General features: G+C 46.2%; 1 protein-coding gene across 1 annotated transcript in view; it reads right to left on the minus strand.

Annotated features, from left to right (window-relative positions):
• Positions 1-18,865, minus strand: part of MSL3 (MSL complex subunit 3) — a 151,230-nt gene that overhangs the window by 105,425 nt on the left and 26,940 nt on the right. The window contains exon 5 of the mRNA XM_069204614.1: positions 8,677-8,765. Within this exon, the coding sequence (XP_069060715.1) occupies positions 8,677-8,765 (89 nt within the window). The remainder of the gene's footprint in view (positions 1-8,676; positions 8,766-18,865) is intronic.

The following is an 18,865-nucleotide window of genomic DNA, read 5'->3' on the forward strand; positions in this document are numbered from 1 at the left end:
TGCAGGTGGGGACTGAAGGTCCAGTCTGGCCAAACCAAAAAGGGAGCTCAACTTTTGAAGGTCCCTGCTTTCCAGGGGCACCATTGGTTCTCTCGCACTTGGGCTGTAGGTGCAGTGTTGTTTTGTATGGCGGGATCACTTTGGCAGAAGCTCTCTCTGCCTTTTGGGGGTGCCTGCAGAGTGCAGGGGAGCAGCTCCACTGCTCCATGGGAGATGCTAGCTGTTTCTAGGAGTGCTGTCAGCCCTCCCAGGCTTTTGAAGGCTTGTCAGCTGCAGGATGAGTCGTCTTCTGCGCAACTGTCTGGGACAGTAGGCAGGGTAGCAGAGTTGCCACCAAGTCAATCGATAGTCCTCTGTTCTTGTTTCTCCCAGCTCTTCAGTGTCCTTCTTTCTTTTGGGTAAGTAGAATCTGATTTGCAGGTGCCAGGGGCTCCCCTAAATACTAGATTTAGGGGGCGTTACAGGGAATCAAGAGTAGAAGCCAATGGGTTACTTACCCTTGGGGTCACTAAACCCCCTATATGACCACTTCTTGTGGGGAGTGGACATAACCTTGTCCCAGAGTTCCTAATTCTGCCATCACCAAGATGGCAGAATTTTCCTTGAGTGGGGCTGTAGGAGGCTGGCCTGGCTTATAGTGGGTACCTTGTGGTACTTACAGCCTGTGCCAGGTCCAGTTATCCCTTATTAGTAGAATAGAGGTGTTTCTAGCAGCTTAGGCTGCAAGAAGGTATCTATGGCAAAGCAGCTTAGGCTGAACTAGGAGACATGCAAAGCTCCTACTATACCACTTATATCATAAAGCACAATATCATAAGAAAACACAATACACAGATATACTAAAAATAAAGGTACTTTATTTTTATGACAATATGCCAAAAGTATCTCAGTGAGTACCCTCAGTTAGAAGGTAAGTAATATACACAAGTCATATGTACACAAACCCAAAACAGGTAAGTAATAGTAAGAAAAGTAATGCAAACAGTGTAGAATTACAATAGGATGCAATAGGTGAACATAGGTCTAGGGGCAACACAAACCATATACTCCAAAAGTGGAATGCGAATCACGAATGGACCCGGACCTATCGGAGCTTGTAGAGGGTTGCTGGGACTGTAAGAAAACAGTCAGGGTGTCCAAGATACCCCACCCCAAGACCCTGAAAAGTAGGAGTAAAGTACACCTACTACCCCAATAGGACACAATAGTCGTGATAGGGGGATTCTGCAAGAACCACAAACACCAGCAAAGCACTGAAGACGGATTCCTGGACCTGAGGACCTGCAAGGCAAGGGGACCAAGTCCAAGAGTCGCGATAGTGTCCGGGGGGGCAGAAGCCCAGGAAACCCCAGATGAAGGTGCAAGAAGGCTGCCTCTGGGTGGAAGAACCCAAGGATTCTGCAACAACGAAAAGTGCTAGGACCTTATCCTTTGGATGGAAGATGTCCCACGGCTTGCTGGAGGTTGCAGAAGTGTTTCCACGCAGAAATACCACAAACAAGCCTTGCTAGCTGCAAGGGTCGCAGTAGAGGTTTTTGGGTGCTGCTGGGGACCAGGAAGGACCAGGATGTCGCCCCTTGGAGGAGGAGACAGAGGGGGCGCTCAGCAACTCAGAGAGCCCCCACAGAAGCAGGCAGCACCTGCAGAAGTACCGGAGCAGGCACTTAGAAGATTTGTGAACCGGAGCTGGCTCAGAGTAACAAAGGATGGTCCCACGACGTCGGAGTCCAACTCAGAGGGTTGAGCACTGCAGGACGGAGTGCTGGGGACCCAGGCTAGGCTGTGCACAAAGGAATCCTTGGAGAAGTGCACAGAAGCAGGAGCAGCTGCAAATCACGCAGTACACAGGTTTGCAGTCTTGCGTGGAGAGGCAAGGACTTACCTCCACCAAACTTGGACTGAAGGATCACTGGACTGTGGGGGTCACTTGGATATAGCTCCAGTGTTCCAGGGACCACAACCCACTGGAGACTTCTTTGGGATTTCCAGTGCAGGGTGAAGGCAGACAGCCCTCAGAGCATGCACCACAAGGAAGCAGCCGAGAAAGCAATCAGGATTAGGCGCTACAAGGTTGCTAGTAGTCATCTTGCTACTTTGTTGCGGTTTTGCAGGCGTCCTGGAGCAGTCAGCGGTCGATCCTTGGCAGAAGTCGAAGAGGGAAGTGCAGAGGAACTCTGGTGAGCTCTTGCATTCGTTATCTGAAGAATACCCCAGAGGAGAGACCCTAAATAACCAGAAAAGGAGGTCTGGCTACCAAGAAAGGAGGATTGGCTACCAAGAGAGGTAAGAGCCTATCAGAGGGGGTCTCTGACGTCACCTGCTGGCACTGGCAATTCAGAGCAGTCCAGTGTGCCCCCAACACCTCTGAATCCAAGATGGCAGAGGTCTGGGACACACTGGAGGAGCTCTGGACACCTCCCCAGGGAGGTGCTGGGCAGGGGGTGGTCACTCCCCTTTCCTTTGTCCAGTTTCACGCCACAGCAGGGCTGGGGGATCCCTGAACCGGTGTAGACTGGCTTATGCAGAGATCAGCACCATCTGGGCCCATCAAAGCATTTCCAGAGGCTGGGGGAGGCTACTCCTCCCCAGCCCTTCACACCTATTTCCAAAGGGAGAGGGTGTAACACCCTCTCTCGGAGGAAATCCTTTGTTCTGCTTTCCTGGGCCAGGGCTGCCCAGACCTCAGGAGGGCAGAATCCTGTCTGAGGGGTTGGCAGCAGCTGCAGTGGAAACCCCGGAAAGGCAGTTTGGCAGTACCCGGGTTCTGTGCTAGAGACCCGGGGGATCATGGAATTGTCTCCTCAATACCAGAATGGTATTGCGGTGACAATTCCATGATCTTAGACATGTTACATGGCCATGTTCGGAGTTACCATTGTGACGCTATACATAGGTAGTGACCTATGTATAGTGCATGCGTGTAATGGTGTCCCTGCACTAACAAAGTCTGGGGAATTTGCCCTGAACAACGTGGGGGCACCTTGGCTAGTGCCAGGGTGCCCACACACTAAGTAACTTGGCACCCAACCCTCACTAAGTGAGGGTTAGACATATAGGTGACTTATAAGTTACTTATGTGTAGTGAAAAATGGCTGTGAAATAAGGTGGACGTTATTTCACTCAGGCTGCAGTGGCAGGCCTGTGTAAGAATTGCCTGAGCTCCTTATGGGTGGCAAAAGAAATGCTGTAGCCCATAGGGATCTCCTGGAACCCCAATACCCTGGGTACCTAAGTACCATATACAAGGGAATTATATGGGTGTACCAGTGTGCCAATGAGAATTGGTAAAATTAGTCACTAGCCTGCAGTGACAATTTTAAAAAGCAGAGAGCCTAAACACTGAGGTTCTGGTTAGCAGAGCCTCAGTGATACAGTTAGGCACCACACAGGGAACACACATAGGCCACAAACATATTAGCACTAGGGTCCTGGCTAGCAGGATCCCAGTGACACATATCAAACACACTGACAACATAGGGTTTTCATTATGAGAACTGGGCCCAGGCTAGCAGGATCCCAGTGAGACAGTAAAAACACCCTGACATATACTCACAAACATGCCAAAAGTGGGGGTAACAAGGCTATAAAGAGGCTACCTTCCTACAGGGGCACCTCAGGCAGCTCACCTTAGGGGTGTGTCTGATCTGGGTGTAATCCACGCCTCCGTGCATAGCTAATTTCCCACCTGCTCTGATGCCAAATGGGCCTCAGGGCGTGGGGGGGCATCCTGTTGGTCTGGGGGATGTTGGACTTGGCATCCTTGGTGTGGTCTCCCCTAACTTCTTGCCTCTGTTTCCCAGGTTGTTGATGTGTGCTGGACTCTGTTGCTGTTTTTGGTACTCTGGGCAATTCCAGGGCTAAAGTACAAGTGCTTCTATGTAAAATGTATGTGTAATTAGCTTTCCATGATTGGCATATTTAATTTACTAGTAAGTCCCTAGTACAGTGCACTAGAGGTGCCCAGGGACTGTAAATCAAATGCTACTAGTGGGCCTGCAGCACTGGTTGTGCCACCCACATGAGTAGCCCTGAAAACATGGCTCAGACCTGCTACTGTAGTGTCTTTGTGTGCAGTTTTAAACTGCCAATTCGATTTGGCATGTGTACCCACTTGCCAGGCCTAAACCTTCCCTTTTATTACACGTAAGGCACCCCTACGTTAGGCCCTAGGTAGCCCCATGGGCAGGGTGCAGTGTTTGTTTAAGGTAGGACATATACTAATGTGTTTTATAAGTCCTGACAGTGAAATACTGCCAAATTTGGTTTTCACTGTGCAAGGCCTATCTCTCTCATAGGTTAAGATGGGGGCTGCCTTTAAATATTATTAAAGTGCAGATTCCCTTTAGGAGAAGAGGGAAATGTGGAGTTTATGGTCTCTGAACTCACAATTTAAAAATACATCTTTTACTAAAATTTGTTTTTAGATTGTGTGTTTGAAAATGCCACTTTTTGAAAGTATGCATTCTCTTGCTTAAAGCATTCTGTGACTCTGTCTGCTTGTGGATTCCCTGTCTGGGTCAGTTTGACAATTGGTCTGTTTGCACCTCTCCTCTACACAGTGACATAAAGGGAGCTGGGGTGTAGCCTGCATATCCTGATGAGCCATCTGTCCTGGAAGGGAGGGGAGGAGTGGTTATTCACACCTGAAAGGGCTGTGCCTGCCCTCACACAAATGCAGTCTCCAACCCCCTGGTGTGTGTCTGAGGCCTGGCCTGGGCAAGGCAGGATCTTACAAACAAGACAGACTTTCCTTTGAAGTAGGCCTACTTCAACGGCAGAAAGAGGAATAAGTAGTGGACCCAAAACCCCTGAAGATTAGATCACTTCTGGAATCAAGAGGAACCTCAGCCACGCTGAAGAGCTGAGGAGAAGTACTGCCCCTGCCTGTGACTGTGCTTTGTTGGACTATCCTGCAGTTGCTACATCTGCCTTTGAAAGGGGACAAAATACTGGACTTTGCTGTGCATTCCTAATTGAGAAGAATCTCAAAGAGCTTGAACTGAGCTTGCCTCCTGTTGTTGAAGTCTCAGGGCCATCAAAGACTTCCCCTGCCAGCACCTGGACTCTCTGCTGAGGCTCCTGCCAAGTGGTGCTGAAATCGACATTCAACCTGCATCGCGGCTGGGAGATCAATGCAACGTGGCTGGGGAAATGATCCGCAACACCCGCTTACAGAGGCTGATAACGCAAACCCCACGCAATGCGGTCTTCTAACACCGTGCAATCGGATTTTCGATGCATCATCCCTGGGTGTCTAAGTAAACCTGATTCTGCGTGGATCAGAGGTTCCCCGTCCGGAAATCAACGCATCGCTCTCTCGTGAAGGAGAAAAACAACACATTGCCGACCCAACCGAAGAAGGAAACTACGCATGGCCTCACTTGAGAGTAATTAATCGAAGCATTGCTTACTTTTCCGACGCAAGCTCGCTTGTGCGTCTTTATTTTTGACGCTAACCAGGTACTTTGTCTAACAACAGCATTCTCACTGTTTTCTAAGGATTAAGACTTATTCTTTTGAAAATTCTTATCTTGACTTGTGTATGTTGGAATTTTTTTGTTTGTTTTAGTCTTGTTTTGTTTAGCTAAATATTACCTATTTATCTAAACCTGTGTTGTGTCATTTTGTAGTGGTTCGCTGTATTACTGTGTGTTGGTACGAATACTTTACGCATTGCTTCTGAAGAAGTTAAGCCTTCCTGCTCGTGCCAAGCTATCAAGGGGTGTGTGCAGGGGTTAACTGAGTGTGTTTCTCCTTTACCCTGACTAGAGTGAGGGTGCTTGCTTGGACAGCGGTAACCTGACTGCCAAACAAAGACCCTATTTCGAACAGGTAGCATATCAAAGGCAACAGGGACTGGTCTTGGTATAATAAATCATCAGCCACCCTGCTGGAGGAATTGTGAACAACTTCCTAAAGAGCAGGCATTGTTTCTGGCCTCTGAAAACGAGGGCTCCTACCTGCAGGGGGGTCAGAAACCTGTCTGTGGTGACAGGCTGGACTGTACCAGGCAGCCAGCACACTAGAGAACTAGTAGGTACCCTCTGGGTGCATGTTTTAATAAATCCTTCACTGGAATGAGTGTGGGTTTATTAATATAAGGTATTTGATACCAAACACCATATGTTTCAACGAAGCCATTATCTAACTAGGAAACTTGTTTTGACCAGTGCCCAGTACATACCTAAAAGGTGGATTCCCTGTTCACTTGTAATGTCTAAGAATTTATTTAGACATCACAGGGGCATATTTGCTCATGCAGATATGTCCTCACATGTAATATAATGCCTTAGGGCTGTAAGGCCTGCTGTAGGGGTGAATTTCATATATTTCATGTAGAGTTTGCAGGCATGGCACACAGGATGTGCGCCATGTCGTGTTTCACTTTTGTCTGCACCATGTCACACAGCCTGCAGTGGCAGCTGGCATGAGTATGGTGAGGGGTCCCTTAAGGTGGCACAATACATGCTGCAGCCCTTAGGGTCCCTCCTTAGTACCCATGCCCTAGGTATCAGGAGTACCATTTACTAGGGGACTTACTGGGGTGCTAAAGCTACTGCCAATTGGGGAACAATTGCACAGTTTTAGGGAAAGAGATCCGGCACTACGGATCTGGTTAGCAGGAGCCCAGGGCACGTCTGTTAAAACTGCATCAAATACCAGGCAAAAAGTTGGAGTGATCATGTAAAAAAAGGGTGGACATTCCTACACACTGTCTTTTCAAAACAGAAGTAGGGTGTGAGTTTGTGGGCTATGGGATCACATGCATGACAAATTGCACTAATTAATGAATCATATTAATTTGTATTTCTGTTTTTTGTTTTAATTCTCTTAGGAACTGGGATGGAAATCTAAAAACCTGTAACAAATATTGATTCAACCCCTTACTTCAAGGGGTGACTATAACCTATCAAATTAGCAGGAGAGAAAAGGTTGTCCAGTCCTGAAGGAAGCCCATAGATGCATCAGTCACCTGTTTAAGGACTTAAATATGTTAACCCAAGCAGGATTGCGAGGAAGATATCTCAACTAGCACAAAGTTTCTCCCACTCCTGGAGTGGTTCTCAATCTTGTATGGGACAGGTCAAACCGAGACAAACTTAAATCTCAGTACACCTACACCATACAATATTACCAAGAAATCTGGATGGGCATTCCAGGACCAATGAAGGTGCTGGCGAAGGAACACCCATGGCAAAGCATGCCACCAAATGAGGGTAACAGGACTGTGTCTTGTTTTAAAATATTCTGTAAATATCTGAATCAATTCAGATCATTTAACGGTATGCCATTCTCCATGCAACATAAAGCTCACAAACAGGAACACAAGGAACTAATATTAAAAAATGTCATGAAACAGAGCCTACCAGCCTCATTAATTTTGGCATTTTTTAAGTTTAGAGAATTAGCATCGTAAAGGCTCTTTAATATCCTGCCTCTTCTCTCCTGGTTGGTGCAGTATTCCCTGGTTGCAGGCTGACCCAGAGCCCAAATAGTGCACCCATTCAACAGGGCAAACATGAAGAAATTTGATTGCCTTTGGCCATAGTTTTAACATATGGGCTTGTGTGTGTGTGTGTGTGTGTGGGGGGGGGGATGGGGGGCAGAGGGGGAATTCCCCCACACAAACCTCACCCACCCATTCTGCCTTCCTCTGAGAGTACCACCTTTATCCACCTTCTTAAGAATTATATCAATTAAACCCAGACGGACAGAGTTTGTCCCTCTGCCATGTTGAAGTCCCACCTGTAGAGAGCCCACGCTGGTAGTGAATTCTCGCAAAAATATTACTGAGTGAGCACAATGCTCTGAATGATTTTGTATAAATAGATGTTTTTAAAAAAAAGGATTTAAAATGTACAAACCACTCAGTGGTTGATTATTTTCAACAGCAGAGACATTATTAAATATTGAAGCAACTCTTCTGGTGAGCCTGTAACCAGTGAGGCATTAACTGCTGAAAAAAGCACAATACTTAAAATCTGTTTAGATAACATCTGTGTATGGAGGCACAAGACTAAATGAGACTTGCCTTTAGTAACATGAACTATATCTGAGTGGCCACCGTAATTTTTCCAGGATTGTTGGAAACTGTAGTTTTCAATCATTTGCAGTGTCAAAAACTACAAGAAACAAAGAAGCTGAAAAAAATACCCTGGCCACTTTCCTTCAAAATGAAGAGTTTGGTGATCATCCAAAACTCTACTTCTAGAGGAAACTGTTGATTCTGGAGCATATTACAATGGCTAGATTTCCTACTGTTGCGAAAATTCAATCTGTACATTTATCAATTTCATATACCAATTAGAGGTTCTTAATGCTAATTAGCAAACTGTGCCGTATGTTCACATAACTAAAATCTACTGAAATATTGAGGCTATGCTACATCTGAGGGTGATAAATGGCGGGCAAAACAAAGCATACTCATTTTACTTTTAATACAAAAAAGTACACGTTATGTCACTTATTTAATACTTTAATATCTGAAGTAAAATTGATGTGTAGGGGATTCCCAGCAATACTTTTGGAATGACCAAGCATTCACACCTCCACAATTCTGTCCAGATTCATTTTTACAGTGCTCCTTATTGTGGCAGAATGGCAGATAACCATTTCAATTCTAACTAGAAGTGGAATAAGTTGAAATAAATTGACAAATATGTAAACCGCAAATACCATTTCTGGCTTCTCTTCAATGTCACTCTCTTCACTCTTTATTTCTTCATCAGTTCCTTCATCACTGTCATCAGAAGAACTGCTAACAGCTGAAAAAGATGGACACACATCTTCATAGCAGAGTATGATAGACCGAGCAAGCTTTGCAATTTTATAGAACAGAACATGCATTCTTCTATTGACATTCTTTAATGTAGATGTCGGTCATACTAAAAATCTAGTTTTTAATTATGTAAATACATTTAATCAATCAGCTTAATTTTTGGTGAAGAGACGCTATTTTTAAGAATGGAAAAAAAAATATACACTCATGCAAGCCATTCATTGTAAAGTGCTTTATAAAGCATTAAACTGAATCAGCAGCAAGGAGGACTCCTCCTATGCCCCCACATACTTGCATTGGAAGGATTTCAGGGAACTTGCCTAACGGAAAATGCTTTGAATTTTCAAATCTACGTTTCACAATGATGCCGAAGAATTGAAGACAAAATTGACATGGACTAGACCAAATTACAGCGTTAAAGGCTGTTTATAAAGTTACATTTTTCATCTATTCATTAGCAACTGTCTGTAGGTATACCCCACTAGTTATTATAGTTTCAATTGTGTACTTTAGTGTTGCATTATGCGCAACATGTGGAGGCTGTGCAGCTTATTGATTCTCACCATTTACAAAACTCAGATTATACATACATACATACCTTAGCCAACCATCTGATTCTAAATAGCATAGCAAAAAGTATTACAGATCAATTGTCTTCATACTAGCTAGTGCATGCACACTTATGACAATCAACATCCTAAATGTTGAAACAAAGGCAACACCATTACATCTGCTCACCTGAAAAACTGTTTGCCATTGCTACATAGAAGCTCAAGGGGAACTTGTGTGGGATTAGATATGAATGTTTTCCTTCCTAAAGACTTGCACATTCAGCATGCCCCAGACATGTAAACGTAAGGTTTGGCGGCGTACTGGGGAACGACTGACACGTATGGTCAGTTTGGGAAAGGGGTGACTCATGTCTCGCAAACAATAAAGATAAAGTTCTTTTCATGGAGAGTCTTTCCCCTAAACTGCAGGTTTTTTCCACAATCAAAAAGTGGGTTCTAGCCCGATCTGATAGGTAAATGAAAAGTGCTTTGTGTAGCTTTTTAACTAGCTGTTTAACTAAAAGATTTTAAAGGCAGAAGAGTAATACAAACAGATCTACTATTTTAGAAGTGAAAATGCCACTACATAGATTACAGATTGTTTTTGTATGTATGTGGTTGCTTGTGGGGATGGATGAATGGGTGAAAGTTGACAATGAGTATGCACATAGATAAATAATGGGCAAGTGAGCATGGATGAATGGGTGAGTGCATGGATGAATATGCTAGTGAGTATGTAGATGGCTAAAGGAATGGCTAAGCGACAGCAATGATACACTAATGCAAATATAATTATGTTATAGACGGACGGGCAACAGCAGTGATAACATTAGGAAAACTGACAAGCATAACCAATAACAGGCCAGTGCAAGCATTACACCAGCGCTGGGTACAACTGCACCATGAAAGACCCCAAAATACAAATAAATACCACCATTAAACCAGTGCAGACTTTACATCAGGAGTGGACACTATTGTAACAAGAAGGCAACTGATGTAATCCTTAGCATATGTTCAGATATGACCCATTGTTCACTAATCATAATTGCACATTTAGATTTGCCCCATTACGAAGCAATACTCAGGACTCATTTAAACATGCCCCTCTCCATAATCCAAAGTGAAGTTCAGATTTGAAGTATCACTCATTAGTCTTGAATGAATGGTCAGATACGTACTCAGAAATTCTAGGTGCTAGTCCATATTCGAAGCATCACTTGAAAGTCTCAGCTGGCTAAATTTCATTCGTACTATCAATGTTCAGATTTTTAACCCTCAATCCGATTTCCACCACTGGTCAGAATTTTCAGTGCATACTGATATTTACACCAACAATAAGACATCTTCAATGCTTGCACAAAGCTGTATCATTACGTATAAATCTTGACTGCCAGCTTAAATTTGCAAATGCACTCATTAATCCTTCATACTTGTTCAGATTTGCCTCCTCGGTCTTGTAATCACTGGTAGGTGTTTAGACTCACCCCATAACTAGGTCATCGTAACCGTATGTTCATATTTGCACACTCACTCTGTAATGCTCAAACTGCATGCTCATATTTCCACCATGACTAAGTAATACTCACTGTATCCTGATGATTTGGAACATCATTCAGAAAACCTGCCTGCATACTGATTTGCAGAGTCACCATTTTGTTTTAAACCATTAAACCCTTCTTTATCTCCCTATAAAACTGGCAAGAACTGTATTAAAGATACTAAGACTTTCATGCCACCTGTGGTCAGTTTTGCCTGTTAGTTACTCTCTTTGCTGCACCTTTTCCCCAGATCCAGTGTTTTCTCGTCTGGTACTGCTTTCTCAGATGTGCCCTCATTCACGGTGACAAGCGAACATGCACTCATCTATGGCTGATGCCAGGACATGTTCTGGTTAGTGATGAGTGTGCAAATCTGATGCTTGCAGCATTGCGTCACTTCAGAAAAGAAATTCACTCATGGCAAACAGAGGACATGGTAGAAGCATGAAGCTTTTCTGCACCGTACACACAAACTTTGAAGGCCGTCCTAACAACTGACCAAGCATAACATGGCAGGCATATCAGAACAGTCAAGTCCTCAATGTCTCTAATTACCTCTTATGTAATCCTCAAGAAAGGATAGATATATGTTTGCTGTTTTGTTGCTCCTATGACAACGGCTTAAGTCTTAGCAAAGCCTTAGCTAATACAGCGAGGGAGTACTGTGCCGGGCTATGCGACAAATGCGGCTGCGAGAGGCTCCTGTACTGATTGTCTGTCACACCATGGGGCAGCAGACTGTGCCGAAAACCAAAGAGAGACAGGAGCCCATGTATGCAGCCGTGATCTGCAACAGACTCATTCCTCAAGCGGAATTAAATGGGACCAGCAACAAGCAAAGGTTGAGTCCAGCTGGCCTCTCTGTTTTTTTTGTTTATGTGATGACATAAAATGAAACATATCTAAAGTTGGTCATGGTGGAGACTACTCTGTCTCCCTCGTGGCTAAACTTATCTAATGGCTATGAGAAGGAAGGGCTGTTGGAGGAATGGCAACTTGTCCATCTTTCTAATTAGGACGGGCAGACGTGTAGACATTTTTCACTATTTCTTACTGGCAGGTAAAACCTGGGAGATGGGAACAGTAAAAACATTACAATGCTCCCCCTGCCAAGGTTGAAGACTCCCATGGCAAAGGAAGCATCATATTTTTGTCTTTAAAAAAAGAAAAAAAACAATTACTTTGTGCTACAGGGCTGCGTCCTGCTGACGCTGCTCCTTAGCACAGAGTGCTATTCATTGCCAGGAACCACAGTCATAGCGGTTCCTGCCAATGTTTTTATAAATGCCCACCTACTTGGTGGTCATTTATAAATTAGGAGGGGGGCCTCTTCACCATGCACCATGGGGATGGGGTAATTTACTCCGTCCCCATGGCAGAATGGCTGTTTGTTTGCCTAATATTAAACTTGAACTGCTGAGAAATCTGCTGGTCAGTCCTGCAACCTCTAGCTACTCAGGGAAAGTTTCTAGGCACCAGGTCTCTCTTCAGCTAGGTCTCCTACAGGGTCTAGTCCTCTTTAGTCAGTTGGGCCCTGTTGGAAATGGCCCTTATTGCAGGGTTTGCCCCAAACATTTCGCCTTTTTCCTCCTATTCGTTTCTGATTTGTTTTTGCTGGTTTATTGTCTCTGCGCACTTTACCACTGCAGATCAGTGCTAAAGTGCAAGCGCCTGTAAATCAAATGCTACTAGTGGGCCTGCAGCACTGTTTGTGCCAACTACTTGTGTAGCCTTGTAAACATGTCTCAGACCTGCCACTGCAGTGTCTGTGGACAGTCTTGCACTGCCAATTCGACCTGGCAAGTGTACCCACTTGCCAGGCCCATACCTTCCCTTTTACTACACGTAAGGCACCCCTAAGGTAGGCCCTAGGAAGCCCCAAGGGCAGGGTACAGTGTATGTTAAAGGTAGGACATGTACAGATGTGTTTTTACATGCCCTAACAGTGAAATACTGCCAAATTCGTTTTTCACTATTGCAAGGCCTATCTCTCTCATAGGTTAACATAAGGACTGCCTTAAAATATCTTAAGTGCAGTTTCCCATGGGGCAGATAGAGATGTGGAGTTTGGGGTCTCTGAATTTAAAGATTCACACTTTTGGTAAAGCTGTTTTTTAAATTGTCAGTTTGAAAGTGCCACTTTTAGAAAATGGGCATTTTCTTGTTTGAACCATTGTGTGCCTCAGCCTGCTTGTGAATTCCATGTTTAGGTAAGACTGACAGTTGGGCTGTTGTGAATTCCCTCTAGACAGTGACACAAAGGGAGCTGGGATGTAGCCTGAATATCCTGATTAGTCTCCTGCGCTACAGTGGGGAAGGAGGAGCTGACACACCTGAAAGGACTGTGCCTGTTCTCACACAATGCAGTCTCCAACTCCCTGGAGTGTGTCTGGGGCAAGTCTGGGCTTTGCTATGTATCCTGCTTGTGAAGTTTCTTCACAGGCTTGGAGTAGAGCTTGCCTCCTGTCGAAAGTCTCAGGGATATTAAAGACTTCAGTTTCATCTGCCTACAGCACTGTGAACTGTGTTTTTTGTGCTGCATCAGAAGAAAAATCACCACGATGCCTTCAACGACGCTGCTGCCTGCACGTGACCTGATATCACCACAAGGAGCCGTGACCCACGTCACATCGCAGCCCTGGTCTCACCAATGCCGACACTGAGCCACTGCTTGCACCGTGACCTATGGGGCCCGCACTCTGCATCGCCTTGCTCACACCATAGCCTTGGCATCCCCGACGATGCTCCACGCATGCACCATGGCCTGTGGACACCGCTTGTGAGGCACACAAAGCACCGTCCGGTTTCGCACTGCAGTCCAGGTCCACTGACACCAGCGTCCGCAACTCCAGTCGTTAACAGACGCCCCTTTCTGCACGGTAACCCATGGGTGCTGCATGGAGCCCACCCTGTGTCATACCGCCGCCTTGTGGCTACGGATGACATCGCTCAGCAGCGACAACACCACTGCCTGCACCATGCCCTGGAGACACCGCACATCACATCACATCCCTGGTCTCATTGGTGCCGCAGGACAGACACCAAGCTACTGCCTGCACCGTGACCTGTGGGCACCGCACGTCACAACGTCCCGCTTCGCACCACAGCCCGACGCCATCAACGCCAGCACTCCTGACTTTGACATCAGCCCAGAGTTTATTCTGCTAGGATTGTGACTTCAAGGTCACGGCGACCCCCTGACCGACGCCTGCAACACCGCACTCTGGACCTCATTGCGAGGATTGCCCAGCATTTCCAAGGTATTGTTTGCAGGTCTTCCCTAAACCGTAGCTGGCCCGCGACACCGCAGCCAGCCTGAACTGTTGGATTTGTTGTTCACAACGCCGTATCCTGACTAGAGTGAGGATCCCTACTTGAACAGGGTACAAACCGACTGCCAACTAGAGACCCCATTTCGAACAGGCCCCCTCTAGGAGTCAGCTGCCCTTCTGCTTTTGCTATCCCTGAAGCAAGTGAATAGGAGGCCATCAACCGGAAACTGAGGAGTTGGTGGTTGGGGTGCAATACTTATCCAGTACACTAGCCAGTGATTGGAGAAAATCTACCACCCAATCCTATAAGCACCTTCTCTTTGCCTTACTGTTACGTTACCCAAGATTCTTTTTTTCATTATGGCAGGATCCAGCCGTCAATAGGCGGGCCTGTCTTTAGTTTGCAGCCCGTGTGTGAGAAAAGATGCAAGCATTTTACCGATGTACTGGACATAGGTCACTACCTATGTCCAGCTACACAATGGTAACTCCGAACCTGGACATGTGTGGTATCAAGCATGTCGGAATCATACCCCAATACTGTTTCCAGCATTGGTTGCATGATTCCATGCACTCTGGGGGCTCCTTAAAGGATCTCCAGCTTTGCTCTTACCAGTTTTCAGCGTTTTTCTGTGCAGCCCGCGATGCTGCCATTGTACAGACAGGTTTTTACCCTCCTGCTGCTTGAACAGCTCAAGCCCAGGAAGGAAGAACAAAGGATTTCCTTTGGGAGAGGGAGGCAATACCCTCTCCCTTTGGAAATAGGTGATACATGGCTTGGGAGGGCTAGCCTCCCCAAACCATTGGTATATTTTAAAGGGCACTTTTGGTGCCCTCCTTGCATAAACCGGTTTGCACCAGTCCAGGGACTCCCGGTCCCTGCTCTGGCATGAAACTGGACAATGGAAAGGGGAGTCACCACTCCCCTGTCCATCACCACCTCAGGGGTGGTGCCCAGAGCTCCTCCAGGTGGCCATTTGATTCTGCCATCTTGAATCCTAGGTGGGCAGAGGCCTCTGGGAGCATCTGAGTGGCCAGGTCAGGAAGGTGACGTCACAGCCCCCTACTGATAGCAGGGTGACCACCTAAGTGACCAGTCCGCCTTTTAGGGCTATTTAGAATCTCCCTCTTGGGTGGGTCCTCAGATTAGATGTGCAAGATTTCAGCAGGACTTCTCTGCAAGTTTAACTTCGACTTCTGGCCACTGGAACTACAACTGGACTTCACAGGAACCTACAATCTGCAGCTCCAGCGACAACTTCGCTCTACAACATTGTTTCTCTGGCTCCTTCCAGCAACTGCAACATTTCCCCAGCTGTGCATCCTTTGAGGGCAGCAAGTCTTCAGTCTGCACCAAAAGCAAGAAGGAATCTCCCTTTGAGTGACAGAGTCACTCCCCTGCAATCGCAGGCACCAACTGCATCGACGACCGGCTGCACAGATCCTCTCCTGCAACTCTGCGTGGATCCTGCTACACAGGTGGTGGACTGGGGTGGTCCCCTCTACAGCTATCCAACTTGGGAGGCGGTGTGTCTTTTCCTCTCCTTGCAGGATAATGCTCCTGTGCACCACGACTCTTGCAGCTACCAAGGCTTGTTGGCTCTTCTTCCAAGGGACCTTCATGCTCTGCGTAGCCACGGCCTCTAGCACTCTTCCTGCAAAGCACAGTCTCCTGCCTGCTGCTCCAGCAACGTGGGACTCCTCTCCAGGTGTGCTGAGTGGGCCTCACTGCGACTCCTGTGCCTGCAAGTTGCCTGTGGGACCTGCATCCTTGACTTCTGGCTCTCCTCACTGCGGATGGTCACCTGGGACTCCCCTCCTTGGGTTGAGTCCCCTTGGATCTTCTTGGTCCCCAGCAGCTCTGCAACTCTTCTTCTGCAACGCTTGCCTTTGCCAAGGCTTGTTGGTGGTTTTTCCACACCACTGACGGACTGCAACTCTTCCTCCTTCGTGGGACATCGACTGCATCACTTCTGGAACTCCTCTTCTACTCCTGTGCTGCACAGCCGACTCCTGGTCTTCTCCACCGCCCTGGTCTTGATCCTATATCCCCAGAAGGGTTGATAGTGGCTCTTGCCCCAACCGGATATTCCAACTCGAACTGGACTTGGTCCCCTTCATTTGCAGGTCCTCTTCTGTCAGGATCCACCTTCTGTTTCTTCCAGTCTTGCTTAAAGTTTACCTGTGAGTTTGGGAGAAAACAGGTACTTACCTAATATCTCCTGGTCGCCGGAGGGCACTCTGGTACTTACCTTTTGGGGTTCCTAGTTCCTCCAGCTCCCCTCTACAGATTCCACTTCCTGGAGTGAGGGCCTGTCTTTCGCATTCCATTTACTTAGTATATGTTTGGTCTCCCCCTAGGGTCTCTATTATTTACGGTCATTTCACTGTTTTCTATTGCTTTCTATGCCCATTCCTAATTACTAATGTGTATATAATACTGTGTTTGCTTACCTGCTAGTGGAGTATTCCCTATACAGTATTTTAGTATTTGTGTTACCATAATAAAGTACCTTTATTTTTGTAACTGTGTGGTTCTTTCATGTGTGTAAGTGCTGTGTAACTATAGTGGTATTGCAGAAGCTTTACATGGCTCCTAGATAAGTCTTGGCTGCTCATCCACAGCTACCTCTAGAGAGCCCTGGCTTCCTAGACACTGTCTACACCACACTAATAGGGGATACCTGGACCTGATTTAAGGTGATAACACCATAGGTGCTCCCACACACCAGGCCCGCTTCCTACACCTGTCTTTTTAGGGCGGTCCTGAGGATTTGTAGGCGATTACCTACAAATACCCCCTCCCCCCCAACCAAATTCACCTCCGGCATCTAAGAGGCAAGAGTTAATGCTAATGCTACCCTTTGTTCTCCCAACTGTTACTTCCACTTCATGATAGCTAGTTCCTGCTATATGGTCAGCAGCAAACACCCATTGGCCTGGTCTGGGCTCAGAGCCAGGATCTTTAATTCTCCCAGCTAAGGATTAATATTCTAGCACTAGAAAAGTGCTAGGTGGCAGAAATGGTTTTACTGCAGTTCTGGCTAAGGCAACCTATGTATGTTTTACTAAGGTACATACCTGCTTAAATCTTTACAAAACTGTTTTCACCATTAAAACAGATTTAGAAAAATGTTCAGGAAATTACTTTGAAGAATTTTTCTAGCCCTTTCCTCCACGGAGGTGCAAAGAATAAAGATGTTAATCCCATCTAGGCCTATAAGGGAAAAGCCTAGCCAGGGCTACATGAAAATAGCTTTTGAGTTTTGTTGGAAATAGCCCATTTTGCAGGATTATCCCCAAACATTTTACTTCTGCCCTCTTGACATTGACTGTATGCTTAAGTTCGTTTTTGCTGGCTTTGGGACTCTGGGCACTTTACCATTGCTGACCTGTGCAAAAGTGCAAGTGCTCCCTGTGTAAATGGTATTGGTGATTGGTTTCTCCATGATTGGCAAATTGGATTTACTAGTAAGTCCCTAGTAAAATGCACTATTTGTGCCCAGATCAAATGCTAATAGTGAGCCTGCAGCACTGATGGTGCCAACCACATGAGTAGCCCAGTAAACATCTCTCAGACATGCCACTGCAGTGTCTGTGTGTGCCATTTCTACCTGGGAAGTCCACCCACTTGCCAGGCTCAAACCATCCCTTTTATTACATTTAAGTCACCCATAAAGCAGGCCCAAGATTGCCCCATGTGAGGGGTGCAGTGTATTTAAATGGTAGGACATGTACTGAAGTGTTTTACATGTCCTGATAGTGAAATACTGCCACATTTGTTTTTCACTATTGCAAGGCCATCACTCCCATAAGTTAGCATGGGGTTTGCCTTGAAATATCTTTTAAGTGAAATTTCCCATTGGGAGCAGATAGAGATATGGGGTTTGGGGGCTCTGCACACACAATTTAGAAATACAATTCAAAAAACAACTGCACCAAAAGTTGTAAGTTTGAAAATGCCACTTTTAGAAAGTGGGCATTTTCTTGCTTAACCATTCTGTGTCTGGGTAAGGATGACAGCTGGGCTGTTTGTGAATTCACTCTAGACAGTAACGCAAAGAGGGCTGAGGTGTGCCCTGCATTTCCTGATGGATCTTTCTGGGCTAGAGTTGTGGGAGGAGCCGACACTTAAACCTGAATAGGGCTGTTCCTGTCCTCACGCAAAGCAGTATCCAACCCCTGGAGTGTGTCTAGGGCCAGGGTGGAAAACGGCAGTCGTGTACACTACAAAGACCTCTCTTTTAAAGTTTACCTACTTCAAAGACAGAAATGGGTATAAGTACTGGACCTCTGACCCCACAAAGTTAGAATCCTTCTGGTTTGAGGACATTTTGCCAGAAAGAAGAGCTGGATGTTGTAGCGGGAACTGCCACTCCGCCTGTTGCTTTACTGTGCTGGTCCGCTGCTTCTGTCCTGGGAATAAAAGGACTGGATTTTGCTTTCTACAGCCTGCTTTCCAAGATGATCCAAGGGCTTGAAATGAGCTTGCCTCCTGTTAAGAAGTCTCAGGGAAACCAAAGACCTCACCTACCAGTGCCTGGGCTCTTCTGCTGAGAGTCCTCACTTGTCAAGAGGTGCCAATTCCAGTCCCTGGACCTTGGAAGTGTAAGCTGGTGACCTGAAGAAGAAAATCCACGCACTGACGCGCCGCAGTAGAAAAATCAATAGTGTCTGTCCTGTGGCTAGACAAACGGCGCATTGCCCGTCTCGCGGCTGCAGAAC

The sequence above is a fragment of the Pleurodeles waltl genome, chromosome 8, assembly GCF_031143425.1.
Source record: "Pleurodeles waltl isolate 20211129_DDA chromosome 8, aPleWal1.hap1.20221129, whole genome shotgun sequence".
NCBI classification, from domain to species: Eukaryota; Metazoa; Chordata; class Amphibia; order Caudata; family Salamandridae; genus Pleurodeles; species Pleurodeles waltl.